We start from the raw sequence: 17,919 nt of genomic DNA on the forward strand, positions 1-17,919 counted from the left end.
TATGGATGTTCCAGTGGTTTTATTAACTCCTTCTTTCTGGGGGTGGCAGGACCTTGTAGCTGGAGAGCTGGAAAGGAAACCACAGAGTGGTGGTCTCAGTATGGATCATTAAAAGGATACAGAGGGTGCCCTGCATCTCTCGGGAGCCTCTTCCCATCCACCTGGAAAGAGAGACAGACAGATGACTATTAGCAGGAATTGACATTCCAAAGACACAGGGCATTTTTTCCCTGAATCTTCATAAACAATGTCACCTGTAAGCACTATGACAGATGGCAGTGGCAGGACCTGGACCTCAGACAATGCCAGTGTCAGCACTCCAGCAAACCATAGTCTGTTATATACCTGCCCCTGCCCCTAAGAAATTGCAGTCTCAGCTGGGATAAGGAATTATTTATATCCCTATGTGTAAAAGGCTTCAACCCAACCTCAATCCCTCTACCAAGGTTGAGAATGCCTTCTAGGCTCCTCTTATTTATACCATTTACTGAGAACTTGCTATGTGGCAAGAACTGGGAACTTGCTATGTCTCAGTTTACTGGGAAACTGAGGCTTGGAGAAGTTAAATAACTTGTTCTAGGTCACAAGGTCACATAGCCTGGGACTCACAGGCTATATGCTTTATTCCCAAGCCATACTACTTCCCCAAGCTTAATAAAAATAAAAAAGCCCACTGTGTGCAGGAACAGCAATCCTACCAACAACATCCTGCCTCTCCTCTGACCAGCAAGGTTGAGGCCAGTTTTGGGCCAGACTCCTGCCGCAAAACTTACATTTATTCTCTAACTCTAGCACATGATATATACTCACAGTGATCATGGGCACAATATATCGCCAATTTTTATTCAGGGTGTCTAACTGCTTCATCTCTTCTGGGCTAAAGGTGAAGTCAAACACCTGGGGAGGGAAAGTGGAGGTCAGGAAAGCCAGCTTTGTGTGTGGAAGTTGAGATTCCAGAACACTGCCTTCTTGCCAGGCAGAGTCGGAGCCAGACTGTGTCCCAATGGTCTAAAAGAGAAAGGACCCATCACCAAGTACCTGGATGTTCTGAAGGATACGTGAAGGTGTGATACTCTTGGGGATGGAGATCACTTTCCGCTGGACCTGCCACCTAAGGTGGATGATTGAAATAGAATTAGGAAGAGGAGTCAGTACTCACAAGCAGTGTTTTGTCTTCCACGCAGTGTTCTCTAAACTCCTGGACTCCCTGAGCCTCACTAGAATGGGGAACATGCCTCAGAGTAGCTTCCCCCAGATTACATACATGGCAAGATTAGCAACCACATCCCTCAACACTTGCCTCCCAATCCAGTGCCCTCCCCCACCTTTCTCCAAGACTGAGCACACCTGAGCAGGATCTGAGCCGGAGACCGGCCATACTTTTCAGCCAGTGCCAAGACCACTGGCTCCTCCAGTAGGACAGGCTCATTAGGATCACGCCAAGCACGATCAGAGGAGCCCAGAGGACTATAAGCAGTCACCTCCAGGCCACGTGCTTGGCAGTGGGCAATCAGCTCCTTCTGAGCCAGGTATGGGTGGCATTCCACCTGAATCAAGAAAAAACCCATTACTATAGGTTGGCCACAACCAAATTTTAGAACCCCACCCACACATCTTGACCAACCTTGCACTGCTGATCCCCCCACTTCCCCTCAAATCACTTTTCTCACTCTCCATCTTCCACTGTCCATTTTATTCTCTTCCCACACTTCAATGCCTTTCATTTATTTTTGGTTTTCTAATATTCTTATATTTGACATGAACCAATATATAGTACTTGTTCTGACAGAAACTTACTTTATCTATTTTTAATTTTTTTTAAAGTTTATTTATTTGAGAGAGAGAGCAGGGGAGGGGCTGAGATAGAAGGAGAGAGAAAATCCCAAGCAGGCTCCACGCTGTCAGCACAGAGCCCTATGTGGGGCTCGAACTCCCTGAGATCACGACCTGAGCCGAGACCTGAGCTGAAACCAAGAATCATATGCTTAACCCACTGAGCTACCTAGGCACCCTCAATCTTACTTTGTATGTATGTTATTCATATTTATTTCCATTGTGTTTCAGTCAAACAGACTTTTTTAGCTTTTTTGAAATTTAATTCCAGTGTAGTTAACTCAATGTCCTTTATCTTTAAGTTTTTATTTTTTGGGGCACCTGGGTGGCTTAGTCAGTTGAGTGTCTGACTCTTGATTTTGGTTTTGGTCGTGATCTCAGGGTTATGGGATCAAGCCCTGTGTTGGGCTCTGCACTGAGCTTGGAGCCTGCTTGGGATTCTCTCCCTCTGTCCCTCTTCCCAACTCACACACTCTCTAAAATAAAAATTAAAAAAAATTTAAGTTGTTTTTTTTAAATGTTTATTTTTGAGAAAGACAAGCTCGAACAGGGGAGGGGCAGAGACAGAGAGAGGGAGACACAGAATCTGAAGCAGGCTCCAGGCTCTGAGCTGTCAGCATAGCTCTCAACACAGGGCTCGATCCCATAACCCTGGGCTCACAACCTGAGCCGAAATCAAGAGTTAGACACTCAACAGACTGAGCTACCCAGGCACCCTTAGTGCCCTTCTTTATGCATAGAATTTTACACTAACACTTCTGAAAACTTGCTAACCATCTCCATAAAACAGATGCATCATCTGCTCACTCATGTTCTTGAACACACATATACCCCCAAACCAACAGATCTGCTTTGCTGTACTTACCTGCAAGACAGCTGGGCGCACAGACGCCACACTGAGCACGTCATCAATCTGCCGACTGCTGAAGTTGGACAGGCCCAGTGCCCGTACCAGCCCCTTATCCACCAGTGCCTCCAGAGCCTTCCAGGTCTCCTTGTAGTGGGTAGAATCATAGCGGATAGTCCCATCAACATTCTTAGGGAAAGGGTTGTCTCCTCGCCTAAGTGAAAGACAGTTCCCCATGAGTGGGCACAAATGTAGGCCTCCTACCTTACCTGCCCATCCAGCCACTCTGTGTCCCCATACTAAGCCCAGAAAGGGCAAAAAGCCAAGAATAAGAAACCTTATTAAAGAAACCCTTTGGGGCGCCTGGGTGGCTTGGTCGGTTGAGCGTCCGACTTCGGCTCAGGTCATGATCTCATGGTCTATGAGTTCGAGCCCCGCGTCGGGCTCTGTGCTGACCGCTCAGAGCCTGCAGCCTGTTTCAGATTCTGTGTCTCCCTCTCTCTCTGCCCCTCCCTTGTTCATGCTCTGTCTCTCTCTGTCTCAAAAATAAATAAACATTGAAAAAAAAAAAAACCATTAAAAAAAAAAAAAAGAAACCCTTTGAGGTCATGACCCAGGCATTAACTTTATACAGAATGCCCATTTCCGCTCCTCTTCTTCCTAGACACATTGTACCTCTTCTCCTCTGGAAAATCTTGAACTTCTTCCCCCTCAGAGAGTTGCATGCTCTTGCAACCTTCTTTCATTACAGTGCACAGAGCTGATGGTAAGGCTCCTTTCACGCCCTCTGCTGGAGCTGACTCTCTACAGCAATCTCTAGGCCTAGCTTAGAAGCTAGTAGTTTTTTGAATAAATAAAGGGGGCAGGAGGGACCACCCGTGCACCCCTAGGGTACACACCATGCGAAGCTGCACTCCTTCTCTGTAGCTAAACTTCTGGCTGCTGTGGCATAAAAGGCTGAGTTCCCACAGGAAGCTGAGGAATGTTCCTCTCCTGCTCTGCTCCTGCTCTGCTCCTGTGCCTTATAAGTTCCTGACCTGACTCCCACAACACCCGACTCCCTGGATAAAGACCCTGGCAAGACTCACTCAAAGGCATAAGGCCAGTGCATTAGGTACAGGTCCAAATACTCCAGCTGGAGGTCAGCCAGTGTCTTCCGGAGGGCAGGCTCCACATCCTCAGGGTGGTGTTTAGTGTTCCACAGCTTGGAAGTCACAAACACCTCCTCTCGAGGCACCACCTGGTACAGGGGGCAGGGCCCATAGTGAGAAGAGCCCTGGGCACCCAGTCACCCACCCTCACCTCTGGGAAACTGATTAGAAGGAAGGTGCTTTCAGATCCCTCTGTCCAGGTGCCCCAGCTCCAGAGCTCTCTCACCCCATCCCTCTGTAGCCCCAGACCTCACCTTGCCAGGTCCCACATTCTCCTTCAAGGCCTCCCCAATCTCCGTCTCATTGCCATAAATAGCAGCACAGTCAATGTGGCGGTAGCCTACACTCAGGGCGTACTTAACAGCAGCCTTTACCTGCCAGGTGAGAGAAGCAGAGGTTTCAGCTCTGCTGGCCTAGGCCAGAAACTGCCCTAGGCCAGGAACTGCCCTCCTGAGGGCCACTGATGGGGGAGGGGCAGGATGACTGCAGTTATCCATAAAGTAGGGGTGAAAGGATGAAAGATGGTTCTAGTTGAGGGGACCAGAAGCCTCTTCAGAGACCCCAACCCCTTTGTGCCTACCCCAATAACCCCCAAGTTTCCCTCCTACCTAAGCAATCTCAACGCGAGCCCAGCAAAAAACTACCATTGTATTCCCAGTTAGATGCTCAGCAGGTGGATGTATCCTTTGACAGAGAACAGAAATATAGGTCATGGACACAGGTTCTCTAGTTCTGAAGAGCTGGTTACAGAAACATGATATACAGGTAAATAATTTGTACGCCAACGCACAGAGAAATGCTTATGGAGCCGTGAAGATCAAGTGAGTTCTGGCAGTTCAGGGAAGCAGAAGAACTCTGAGAGCGGAAGAAAATTAAGGAAGGCAGAGAAGTAAGATGGAGGCTGGGCTCAGAGCCCTCTGTTAGGAAAGAAGAAAGCAGACACCAGGTAGGAGGACAGGTCAGTCAATTTGCTAAAAAACAGACTAGAAACATGGCAGCAGAAGCAAAACCAACAGTGTCAGGGCCTTGCCATTCAAGATCCCCATCTAGGTATAGCTCTTACTATCCAGACGTACTCCCCTCACCCCTGCTGCCCCATACCCCTAGTTTTGGCCCAGTTCTGACTTCCACCTCCTGCCTTTATGTAGCTCCTGGACGTGTCCTGGGCCATGTCAGTGCCTGCCTGGAGCACAAAGACCCTGACTCCAGGGTTCTAGGCAACTGCAGGAATGAAAGCAAAGGGAAAAGAGGCAGAGCACAACACAAATACCAGCCTAAATCCCTGAGAGAAGAGGCTGTTCTCCCTGCCTGAGTCCCTCTCAAACTTAATCCCCAAACTTCTCTAAAGCCTGATTCAGATTTCCAAAGAACAAGGAAGAAGACCTGGGAAGATGCCCCACCCCAGGTGGGAGCAGATCTCTATTCCCATGCTCCCCTAAGATGAAGAGTTGACAGCAGGGGTTATTATACTCCAGCTCGCAGCTGCCTTTTGTTTTTTCCAGCCCTTGTGCTAAGAATGACTTTTACACCTTTAAAAGGTTACATGAATACATAATCACCTCCGTTTTGCAACTTATCCAGCAAAATCTAAATTATTAACCATCTGGTTCTTTAAGAAAAAGTTTGCTAACCCTTGGTCTACACAGCTGACATAGTTATTCTTCAAATCCTGACACCTGCTGTTGTCTATCTCTGGACTGGGCATTAGGGAGTGGCCCAGTCCTCAAGGAACCCTGTGTAGGAGAGGGAGACATGATCACCGCGCAAGGTGGTAAGTGGCGTTATGAGGGGTCAGCATAGGGCCAGGCACAGAGGGATCCCATGTCTGCCACAGCACTCAGTGCAGATCCAATTAGGGAAAGAGTTCCTTCCTATTCGCTCGGCCCTACTGGGCCCCTCAGCCCTTCCTCTGAGTCAGCTGAGGAAGCCAAGGGCTCACTGCTGGTCTCTTCTCTTGTTTCTTCCCACTGCCCTTCAGGCTCATTCCTACATGAAATGGAGTATAGGGTTGGCGCTGCTAGGGAAAGTGCTGGGACCATCTCCCAAATACCGCCTCTTCCCTAGCAGAGGCACAAGAAGCTCTCCTCTTTTTCCTCCATCTCTCACCTGGCCAGGATCGCTCTTCCAGGTGCCCAGTCCAATCAGGGGCATCTTCTGCCCAGTGTGCAGGAGGACACAGGAAGCCGCCATGTTCCCTGAAACACAGATGGGAAGAGAATGGTGTGGGGGTCAGTGCTGCTTGAGCTTCAGCCACCCACCTGTCAAGACTCCTGTAAAACATGGGTGGTAAAGGGAGCACAGCGGCGAAAGGAGAACAAACACGTGGTTGTGTATACATGCCTGTGAGCAGAGGGCAGCTAAGACAGGGTGACTAGAACCAACCAAAGTCAGGAGCTCCTGGACAAATATTAACCGGACCATCAGTTTAGCTGCCTTCCTTCTACCAGGCTAAAGGTCTATGTTAGACAGTTCTAATACCTAAAAACAAAGGTGGGTGGCTCCCTGAAGTACCCAGCCTTGACTACATAAGGTCTCAAACCAGTGTAGGACAGGTAAAGGCCATTATGAAACAAAGTGAGACCAAGTGACAGAACAAGCTCAGGGATGGGTCACTTCTCTGAAGATGAAATGAACATTCGCAGGAGGTTGTCAGAAACTACAGATTCTCCTAGTCCCTCACAAAGATGTCTGATCAGCATGTTACGAGGCCTGAGTGGGTTATTACAAGGGAAGTAGACCATTGTTTAAAAAAAAAAAAACAAAAAAAAAAACCAAGCTCAGAGAGGTGAAGTTATTTGCCTTGAATCAACAGCTAAGAAGTGGCAGAGCCAAGCATTCAAGGAAGAGCCAATGGAAAAAGGCAAGAAAAGAGAGGTAAACACAGACTCATAATATACTTGTGCTATGCCTCACAGTAGACACATAATCACAGTGTGCTACAGAAAAGCAAATGACTTCTGCAGAGCAAGGACCAGGGAATATTGACATTGGCTTTTAAGAGTAAGTTGGACTTTCCTAAGAGTCAAGGGGAAAAGGGTTTCCAGGAAGGGTAATTAGACACAGCAGAAAGCAGTAAATTATAGACATAGGAAAATTTCCAACTGAACAAAACAGGTGGGTGATTGGAACAACCCTCTTTGGAGAGCTATGAAAATCAGAAGTCTCCAAATGACCCACGGATACTCATTCAGGCAGCAAATGCTTAATATTCCTGGCCGTGTGCTAGATCTAAGAGACATACATATTCAAATAAAGCCCCTGCCCTCTTGGAGTTTATGGGCTAGTAGGGGCTGGACTGAGGATATCAGTACAATGTATAAGATAGGAGCAAAATCTGCTCAAGTGCTATAAGAAAAGAGTAACCCTGCTAGGATGGCTTCATGGAGGGGATATTTGAGTTGTCTTTTTTTTTTTTTTTAAGATTTTATTTTTAAGTATTCTTGGGGTGCCTGGGTGGCTCAGTTGGTTGAGCATCTGACTTCAGCTCAAGTCATGATCTCATGATTTGTGAGTTTGGGCCCCACATCGGGCTCTGTGCTGACAGCTCAGAGCCTGGAACCTGCTTCAGATTCTGTGTCTCCCTCTCTCTCTGCCTCTCCCCCACTCATGCTCTGTCTCTCTCCCTCTCTCTCTCAAAAATAAATAAACATTAAAAAAGTTTAAAAAAAACGATTTTATTTTTAAGTATTCTTTACACCAATGTGGGGCTCAAACCCACAACCCCAAAGTCAAGAGTCGCATGCTCTATCAACTGAGCCAGCCAGGCATGCCAAGTCAAGTCTTGATGAATAGCAATTATCCAAGCGAAAGGGAAAAAAGAAAGAATGCTCACCCTAGAGCGGATAAGGTAGAAGCCTTTTCCCTTGATTTCATTAGTACTATAGATATCACCCCCTTGGGATTGATTTCATTGCCAGCAATACCTTTATAAATATAACCTTTGTTTCCAAGTTCTGAAAAGACATCCAGAATATTATGGTAGAGCAAGAACTAAGACAAGTTCTAAGTATAACTGACACATCAAAATTGTCTTTCCTGATACGTCTGACTCCAGAAGAATTTTTTTTTTTTTATAAATGTTTATTTTTGAGAGCAAGAAAGAGAGCAGGGGAGGGGCAGAGAGAGAGGGGACAAAGGATCCAAAGCAGGCTCTGCATTGAGAGCAGAGAGTCCGACATGGGCTTGAACTCACGAACCAGAACATCATGACCTGAGCCAAAGTCAGATGCTTAATGGACTGAGCCACCCAGGCGCCCCTGCAAGAACTTTACAGTCTAGCATAACCTGGTTATGGAGACCACCTGTTTCTGCTAAAACAAAAACAAAAAGTTCAATCTGGGCATCAAACCACAGATCACTTGAGTGCTAGCAAACTTCCCAGGGATATAAACTTGCCAGAGGATCAGGCAATCACGTCTGGACTTCACAGGAGCAGCTAGCCTGCCAGTTGCCACCAGGGTCTGTGGCTGGTTTCCTGGGCTTGATCCCCAAACAAGTGACCGTTGGCCTCTCCCGGATTTCCCAGCACACACTGGAGAACTCTGAAATTACACGTGGACTTAGACTGAGAGCCTTGAACAAAGGCCTGATCTAAGGCGAAAAGGAAGAAGAAACCTGATGCTTGTTTCTCTTTCTTTTGATGCTGAAACTGAAAACCCAAAACAATGAGGCTTGGGGGGGGGGGGGGTGGGATCATACAAGTAGGAAGACCTAACAAAGAGCTTCAAAGAACAAGAGCTCCAAGGGAGGGAATAGAAGAGTCTCTGCAAAGAACAAATGTTTTCCTCTAGGACAGGAAGTCATACTCTGCCAGCTCTGGACTTCCTCATCTTCTGCCTGAGGCATTGGCTTTCCAGCCTTCTCCTGAATTAACAGGCTCTGAAGTTGTCAGAAACTGCCTAGCTTGGCCTCTGGCAACACTCAGAAACCCTCACGTTAATTTGGGAAGGTTTTACTCATGAAAGAGAGAAAAACTGGGTCTGCATAGGGAGAGGTAGAATCAGGTCTCAGATTTTAGTGGTGCCTGGCTGGCTCAGTCAGTGGAGCATGTAACTCTTGATCCTGGGGTTTTAAGTTCAAGCCCCACACTGGGTACAGAGATTACTCAAACTCTTTTTTTTTTTTTAAAGGACTCAGGTTTTATTATTCCTAAATCAGTGCCTATGTTTCTTCTCAGAGGAGGGCTCTATAGCCACTGCTTGCATGCAGGGATCTCAAAAACACAGGAAAAAGAGGAAGCAGTATTTACATGAATGTTCCTGGGCTGCATGGGCCTTTCCTTTACTTCCTATAAATGTTGGTGTCCCTCAGAGTTCTGTTCCCAATCCTCTTCTCACTCCCTAGTTAAGCTCATGTCTTCAGTTATCACTTTAAGCACTGATTCTGCCCACCCTAGTTCTGTACATTCAACTCCCTGGAGATATCTCTACCAGTATGCCCTATAGGTATCTAAGACTCAAAATATCCAAAACTGAACTCATCAAATCCAACAGCAGAGCACAAAGGAATCAGTTCAGGGCCTGGGGTTGCACAGACCTGAATCTGAATCTCAGCACCCCTTCCCCCATTTGGAAGAGAAACTAGATCTAAAGCACTTTGCACAGTACCTGACCCATGCATGCTCTTCTTTCTGTATACTCTCTCTCACAAGGGACTCAAGGGCCTGGATAACAACTGTTAAAGCAAATCAGACAACAAGTTCACAGTATAATCCATCTGATAAAGTTTTGGAGTCGGGGGTGGGAGGTGGGCAGGTTCTGAGCTGACAGCCAAGAAAGAATTTTCTAAGTCTTTGGTACAAAAAGGTGATTTTATTGAAGCAGAAAGAGCTGCACTGGGGTTGTAAAGAGTGACTGTTTATATACTAAGGAGTTGGAGGAGGTCAAGTCAAGGGGAAGTTTTCAAAGAGATTTTCAGATGCTAAAGAAGATTCTCAGAATACTGCAGGCCTAGCTATTTGTCAAGTTAAGGCTGTTTTACCCTCTAGCAAAGCATTGGGAGTTAAGACATAGGGAGTTGGGGCGCCTGGGTGGCTCAGGTCATGATCTCACGGTCCGTGAGTTCAAGCCCCGTGTCGGGCTCTGTGCTGCCAGCTCAGAGCCTGGAGCCTGTTTCAGATTCTGTGTCTCCCTCTCTCTGACCCTCCCCTGTTCATGCTCTGTCTCTCCCTGTCTCAAAAATAAATAAAATGTTAAAAAAAATTAAAAAAAAAAAAAAAAAGACATAGGGAGTTCCTGGAGAAATGGAGAAATATTTGCCTCAAGTATTTGTCAATGGGCAGCAGGTTATAAGGAAATTTAATTTTACCTGCGAATTCTGGGGGCGCCTGGGTGGCTCAGTCGGTTAAGTGTCCGACTTCAACTCAGGTCACAATTTCGCGGTCCGTGAGTTGGAGCCCCGCATCGGGCTCTGGGCTGATGGCTCAGAGCCTGGAGCCTGCTTCGGATTCTGTGTCTCCCTCTCTCTCTGCCCCTCCCCTGTTCATGCTCTGTCTCTCTCTGTCTCAAAAATAAATAAATGTTAAAAAATTTTTTTTAATTTTGAGTTCGAGCCCCGCATCGGGCTCTGGGCTGATGGCTCAGAGCCTGGAGCCTGCTTCGGATTCTGTGTCTCCCTCTCTCTCTGCCCCTCCCCTGTTCATGCTCTGTCTCTCTCTGTCTCAAAAATAAATAAACGTTAAAATTTTTTTTTTTAATTTTACCTGCGATTTCCTTCTTGGCTTTGTTCCCCATATCACTACGAAGGGGTGATGTTGGGGCTCCAGGAAACTGAGTCTACAGTTTCTGGAGATTAGGCTATTGATAAGATTGCCTTTTTCTTGTAATTTACTAAGACATTTGTAAACTGATGGAGACTGAACAGTTTAACCATCTGTTTTCTGTCCTTTCCTTTGTTCTTGGGCAGCTAGGAGCTCCTGAAGAATATTACACATATCCCACCTTGTGTGTGTGTGTGTGTGTGTGTGTGTGTGTGTGTGTGTGTGTGTGTGTGTGTGTGGTGTGTTCGCGCAAGCGATAGCTTGTGCTTTGCCCTCAGCTTGCATTATGCTCCCTCATCACATGGGGTCTTGAAAAGCCATCTAAATAAAGTATTTCAGTTCATTTGGCATTTCTGAGTTATTACCATTTTAGGGTTTTGACAGGTGATTGGTAGGGGAGTATACCCTTGCTTGTACTTCTAGGAAACAAGCACAGAAAACTACTTTAAATATGTAACATTGGCCTAGATTAGGTCTATTTGGCTGGGACACGGCAAACACCACCTACCCGCCCCCCCCCCCAACAAGGTGGGATAAGTGTGACATTCCACAGGCACCCCTGGCTGCCCAAGAACAAAGGAAAAGGGGAAAACAAGTGGTTAACTGATAGAGATCACAGTCATGCAGGACCTGAGTGCCCACCAGTTTACAAATGTCTTAGTAAATTATAAGAAAAAGGCAATCTTACCAATAGCCTAATCTCCAGAAACCTATAGATTCAGTTTCCTGGAGCCCTAACATCACCCTCCCCTCCATTCTGATGTGGAGAACAAAGGCAAGAAGGAAATGGTAGGTAAAATTAAATTTCCTTATAAATTTTTTTTAATGCTTATTTATTTTTTGAGACCGAGAGAGACAGAACATGAATGGGGGAGGGTCAGAGAGAGACGGAGACACAGATTCCGAAACAGGCTCCAGGCTCTGAGCTGTCAGCACAGGGCTCTACGCAGGGCTCAAACTCACGGACCGCGAGATCATGACCTGAGCCGAAGTTGGATGCTCAACCGACTGAGCCACCCAAGCACCCCAAAATTAAATTTCCTTATAACCTGCAGTCCATTGATGAATACTTGAGATAGGCAGAGTGAAACACTTCTCCAGGAACTTCCTATAATGTTAATGCCTCACTAAAGGGAAAACCACCTTAGCCTGGTAATAGCAAGGCCTCCAGTATCTTGTGAGTCCTCTTTAGCATATGAAAGTCCTTTTGGAGGTCTCCCTTTTGCCTTTATCTCCCCCCAACTCCATAGGAAATAATTACTGACTCTTTACAACCCCAGGGCAGCTCTTTCAGCCCATGGGTCCTGTCCCTGTGCTTTAATAAAATCACCTTTTTTGCACCAAAGAAGTCTCAAAAAATCTTTCTTGGCCGTCGGCTCTAGACCCCCACCACTCCAAAACCCCATCACTACTAATACTGGTAAATATATATTTCTTAAGTTTATTTTGAGAGAGAGAGAGAGAGACAGAGAAAGAGAGAGCGCATAAGTGGGGGGAGGAGAAAAGAAAGAGGGAGAGAGAATCCTAAGTAGGCCTGCGCTGTCAGCATGCTTTGAACTCACGAACCATGAGATCATGACCTGAGCCAAACACTTCATGTACCTCTTGACGTGAAAAGAATTTTAAAATATATATTTCTTTTTTTTAATGTTTATTTTTGAGACAGAGAGAGACAGAGCATGAATGGGGGAGGGTCAGGGAGAGAGGGAGACACAGAATCTGAAACAGGCTCCAGGCTCTGAGCGATCAGCACAAAGCCCGACGCAGGGCTCGAACTCACGGACTGTGAGATCATGACCTGAGCCGAAGCCGGACGCTTAACCGACTGAGCCACCCAGGCGCCCCTAAAATATATATTTCTTGAGTCTTTCTCCAGTCCATCCATATCTGCCTCCACTGCTACTGCTCTAGCTCGAACCACCCCTACCTGAACCACCATCTCTCTGTTTCCAGTGCAGCCCCTCTCCCCACAATCCATTCACTAAATCTGAACATGTGATTCCAAGGCTCAAATTCTTCCAGTAGTTCTTGCTTACCTTCAGGATAAAGTCCACAGTCCTTAGTAATACATTTCATTACCTGGCTCCCATCCTCCTCATTTTTCCACCTCTTCATTCCAAACTCCGTGCTTCAGACTTTGCAAAACCAGCCACCGCTTACTAAACTCCAGGCACACTTTGCTTCCCCAAGTCCCACCCTTGTCTGGCTAATTACTGCTCATCCTTCAGCTAGCACTTGCTCCTCCTGTGCACTGACAGCTTGTGCACATAGCTGCAGTTGTTTGTTTATATGAGTTTCCCTCACAAACTAGGGGATACCTTGAGGTCAGAGGTCATCTATCTGAACCCCTTACTCCTAGAGTGCCTGCCCCATGCATAGACGTAGAAACACATGTGAGCACACACACTAAGGCAAATGGGCTGCAGGGCATTTGAGGAAGTCACTGCCTTCATCACTTTTTTTCTTTCTTTCTTTCTTCCTTTCTTTTTCTTTCTTTCTTTGTTCCTTTATTTTGAGGGAGAGAGAGTGCAAGGCAAGCCAAGGAGTGACAGAGAGAGAGGGAGAGAGAATCCCAAGCAGGCTCCATAGGGCTCCAACTCACAAACTGAGATCAGGACCTGAGCCGAAATCAAGAGTCCCATGCTTAACCAACTGAGTCACCCAGGTGCCCCCGTCACCTTCTTTTTTTACTTCTTGGATAACCTGGAAAGAATCATCTCTGGAAGACATCAAAGCACTTTACCATTTTCAGCAAAAAAAAAAAATAAATAAATAAATAAAAAATTCCCAGTGGCTTCATACAGGATGATACTGGGATTGCTCACGTACAGATAAGAAAACTGAGATCTTGGGAAATTAACAGGCCTGATCAGAACCCTCAAGACTCTTTTAGGGAGGTCTTGCAGCCTGATATGAGTAGGCTGAAAGGAAGAGTTAATAGTAGCTCTATCTGGTGACAGTTCAGATTCCAGCCTCACTGTAACAGAGGTCTGAGGCAACAGAAAAGCCCTAGCTTTCCCAAACCCAAAGCAGGTGTCTAAGTTAGCTAATTTTGCCCACTACTCCCACTTTCAGGAAGTATCTCTGCAATTCCAAAGAAAGGCCGGAGCTCCTGGAAAAATCGTGTTGGTGCTCAAAAAGAAGAGGGCAAGGGCGCCTGGGTGTCTCAGTCTTTTAAACATCCAACTTAGGCTCAGGTCATGACCGTCCGAGTATGAGTTCAAGCTCTGCCTTGGGCTCTACGCTGAGAGCTCTGAGCCTGGAGTCAGCTTCAGATTCTGTCTCCCTCTCTCTCTGCTCCTCCCCCGCTCCCCCACTTGCGTGCTCGCGCGCGCGCTCGCGCTCTCTCTCTCTCTCTCTTAAAAATAAATTAACATAAACAAAAGAGGGCAACTAAAATTTACTGAGCACCTAATAGTTGACAGGCGTTTTAAAAGCTTTATCTCAATTCTCACTACAGTTCCGATGTAGGAACTCTTTTCATCCGTGAGTAAACTGAGGTCCAGAGAAACAGAACTTTTCCAAGATCACAATGAGCTCAAATCCGAAACCAAGTCAGGTTGCCTCCAGAGCCTGCGCTCTCCGCTCTATTCCGAAAGCACACAACTCTGTAGTTTCACTACAGATCAAGGCCATCTCCTCTGCGAGAAAGATGGAACAGCAGCAGGAGAAACTCACCTCGGCTCAATCACAGAGCGTGAACAAAACAGTGTGATCTCTCTTCGGTTCTGCACCTTGCCAACGTTACAGTAAGCCTCAGCTTCCGGAACTGGTGGGCTGCAAAGGAAGTTGGTTGGCCTGATGGTGGAGGCAGGAATCTAGCTTAAGTCTGGCGGTGAGGAGGAAGCTCCTCCCGGAGGAGGGGAGAGGGCCGGCATTCAACATCACGCGCAGTGGTGGACCCCACCCCGCCCTGTAAAGGGCTGGAGTTTGGAAGCCAGAGTTGGGAGCCTGCACCAGCTCCACCTCTAGCTCTGGTGGTTGGATTGGCTGGAGTCTAGACACACTTCACTGCGCAGGTTTGGAGTACATGGGGGCAGAGTGAAGCGCGAGCCCCTGGCCACTTGGGGGGACCCTAACGTCGGGGCCAGTCCGTGCCTCTGCTGGCCCACAATGCACCGCGCGCCACAGCCACGCCGCTCTAGGCTGCTGGAGCTCCTTCTGCTGGAGGGAGGAGGGTACTGGGTGTCACATTGCAGGTTCTTCTGGTGTCTCCACTCCATCCGGGTTCGCAAAACCGACTCTCGCTCCTATCTTTTAGAGTCAGGTTGGCGGGGTTCACAGAATATACCTAAACTGGCTCCGTTACTTGGTCTGGCAAACAGGCTCGGAGCGCAGCCGCGATAAAAGTTGTCTGTAACAAGGAAGAGGTCGGGTCTCTGGGCTGCAAGCGGTAGTAAGTTCGTGGTCCCTGTATCCGGACTGTGGACTCTGGACGCGCATTAATGTGCCAGATACTGTGCTAGACTTATAAACATGATTTTATTGAATCTTCAACCCTGTAAGGGAAATGTTCTTTTTTTTTTTTTTTGTAAGTTTTTTTTATTGGAGTATAGTATAGCATACATACAGAAAAATGCACAAATCTAAAACGTACGGCTCTATGATTCTTTTTTTCAATATAACTATTATCCAAGTGAAGATACAGACGTTACCTGCACACTGGAAGTCTCCTGTGAGGGAGGTATTCACGTTCAATTTCACAGATTGAACAGACTCAACCAGGTAAAGTAGCTTGGCCAAAATCACATAGCTATTAAGTCATACAGATTTTATATTTGAAATAGCCCTAGCCATGTGGACTGAGAGGTGTCTTGCATTTTACACGTTTTCCCCTCTGTGTAGCTCTGCTTTTCTCTCCCCACACCTCTGTCTCCTCTGCTCCTCTACTCTTCCTCATTTTTTTTGGCTCCGCTGGATTACTCCCCACTGTCTCCTCAATACAGGTAGTGTCTTGATGGACCGAATGTCTCATGTTTGACACCATCTATCCTCATAAAGACACTCAGATTCCAGCTTATGTGATCAGAATTTAATATACCTCAAACTCATCTTACCCTAGCAAAGACTTGCCATCAAGAGACACATGCCATGTATCCCATCCCTCCCACCTTTTCTTCAGGGTCTGACAGACTCCATATTTCTTTTCTGCTGAGTCTGACTTCTTAAAAGTCTGAAGTGTAACCATCAGGTGGTGACCTTGCCAAGTGATGAACTACTGAGGCCCTCTCCTTCCCCCAACTTTGGGGCTTTTGGTCTTAATTCTGGTGCCAGGGAATATTTCATACAAGGCACAACCCTATCCCTCCAAGAGTTTTCAAATAGTTGTCAAGATTGCAAAATAGATCGGCTCAAGAACACACCGCCCCTTTCACAACCAGCCTTTTCCCATCTTACAAAGGATAAGCCTCTGTCAACTTCTAGGGTGCCTTGCCCCATTGTAAAAACAAGGAGGCAGAGAACAGCCTGAGGGGTAGACTGAGAGGAGACCAAGTGAATAAGTTGTCTCAGAATCCAAGGGAAATGAGTGGTTCAGGCAGGAGGGATAGTGGGAATTACTGTTTTTGGCTTCCCAGTGCCCATTCCTCCCTCTTTTGGAGAATTTCTTCCTCCTCATTGGATCCAATTCAACAGTCATTAATTTAAGTACTTGCCCTCCCCTAGCTAACATGTGTGTGAATATCCCAAAATATGCTAATTGGCTATTCCTTCCTTGAGTCTTAATTATTAATACAGTCACCAAAAGACTAATCACCTGGATTTCATGCCTTTCATCATGAAATGCATTTCACTAGCACCCTGCCATGGCTGTCAAGCAATCTCTGCTAATAGGACCTCCTGAAGACACCTGGTTCCTGCCAATTCCATGCTGTACCTTCCCTTTGGTTTTGCAAGTACTCCTATAGCCTTCAAAAACAAAACAAAACAAAACAAAACAAAATACCTTTCTTTGTCTTTGGTTAGAGACAGTTTTTGTTGCTTGCAACCAAAGAACCCTAACAGACACAAATGAGTAAAAATAGTATCAGACACTGCAGGAAGAAGAGTAAGTATATCACAGGGAACTCTACAAATGGTCCCCAAATGGTCCTCTTCTATATTGGCAAAATTTACTTCCCTTACATACAGATAAGTTATGCCTCTATGTTGCTCTTAACAGAAAACCTAATTTAAGCTGGCTTCAACAATGAAGGAAATGTATGGACTCATGTAGGTAGGATTAGGTTTGGTTTGATTCAGCAGTTCGACAAAGTCACCAGGACCCCTTTCCTTCTGTTTTTTCTCTCCACTCTCCAATCTCTCTTCATCCTGAAGTTGCTTTCCTCATGGTGGCAAAATGGTTGTGGCACATCTCGCCTTCATCTCAGCTACCACCTTCTCCACAGAAGTAACTTCTGGGAACTCTCTCAAGATCGGAAACTGCCTGGAGCCTCTCATACAAACTGAGTCATAAGATAATACCATGGCATGAAAGAAGAAGTCAGTTTCAAAAAAGAGGTAAATAGGAATTCTGGGAGTGATGCAGGAGTGAAAAAGAATTAACTTCTGCTATATTCAACAGCATGAATAAATTTCTCAAACTTACTGCTGAGTGGAATAAAACAGACATGAAAGACTATTAATTCCAACCAATTCTATACAGTACAAAAAACAATAAAATTTAGAGTTGTTAGAAGTCAGGATAGTGGTAACCCTTGGACATACAGTGACTAGAAGTGGGCAAGAGGGGAAGCTTGTGGAGTGATAGGTATGATCTGTTTCTTGATTTGACTTATAAGGATATGTAAAATTTCTGGGGTGACTGGGTGGCTCAGTAAGTTAAGTGTCCGCTTCAGCTCAGGTCATAATCTCACGGTTCCTGAGTTTGAGCCCTGCATTGGTCTCTGTGCTGACAGCCCAGAGCCTGGAGCCTTCTTTGTATTCTGTGTCTCCCTCTCTCTCTGCTCCTCCCCCACTCACACTCTGTCTCTCAAAAATAAACATTTAAAAAACAGTTTTTTTAAAGGATATGTAAAATTTCTGAAAATTTAAGTTATATATTTGGTATGTACATTTTTCCATATTGTGTTGTATTTCAATTTAAAAGAGAAACCTTTTGGGGCGCCTGGGTGACTCAGTTGGTTAAGCGTCCGACTTCGGCTCGGGTCATGATCTCACGGTCCGTGGGTTCGTGCCCCACGTCGGGCTCTGTGCTGACAGCTCAGAGCCTGGAGCCCGTTTCCAATTCTGTGTCTCCCTCTCTCTCTGCCCTTCCCCTGTTCATGCTCTGTCTCTCTCTGTCTCAAAAATAAATAAACATTAAAAAAAATTAAAAAAAAAAAAATTTTTTA

The 17,919-nt window shown here is 46.2% G+C and overlaps 1 protein-coding gene across 1 annotated transcript; it reads right to left on the minus strand.

Annotated features, from left to right (window-relative positions):
- Window positions 1-14,653, minus strand: AKR1A1 (aldo-keto reductase family 1 member A1). The gene is made up of 9 exons (XM_060626016.2): window positions 14,267-14,653; window positions 5,938-6,026; window positions 4,086-4,205; window positions 3,769-3,920; window positions 2,699-2,894; window positions 1,348-1,547; window positions 1,039-1,111; window positions 811-897; window positions 1-161 (listed from the first exon to the last, which is right to left on the minus strand). The coding sequence occupies exons 2-9, from the start codon at window positions 6,019-6,021 to the stop codon at window positions 96-98; spliced, it is 978 nt and encodes a 325-aa protein (XP_060481999.1). The 5' UTR covers window positions 6,022-6,026; window positions 14,267-14,653; the 3' UTR covers window positions 1-95.
- Window positions 14,654-17,919: the final 3,266 nt, after the last annotated feature.

The sequence above is a fragment of the Panthera onca genome, chromosome C1, assembly GCF_046562875.1.
Source record: "Panthera onca isolate mPanOnc1 chromosome C1, mPanOnc1 haplotype 2, whole genome shotgun sequence".
In the NCBI taxonomy this organism is placed as follows: domain Eukaryota; kingdom Metazoa; phylum Chordata; class Mammalia; order Carnivora; family Felidae; genus Panthera; species Panthera onca.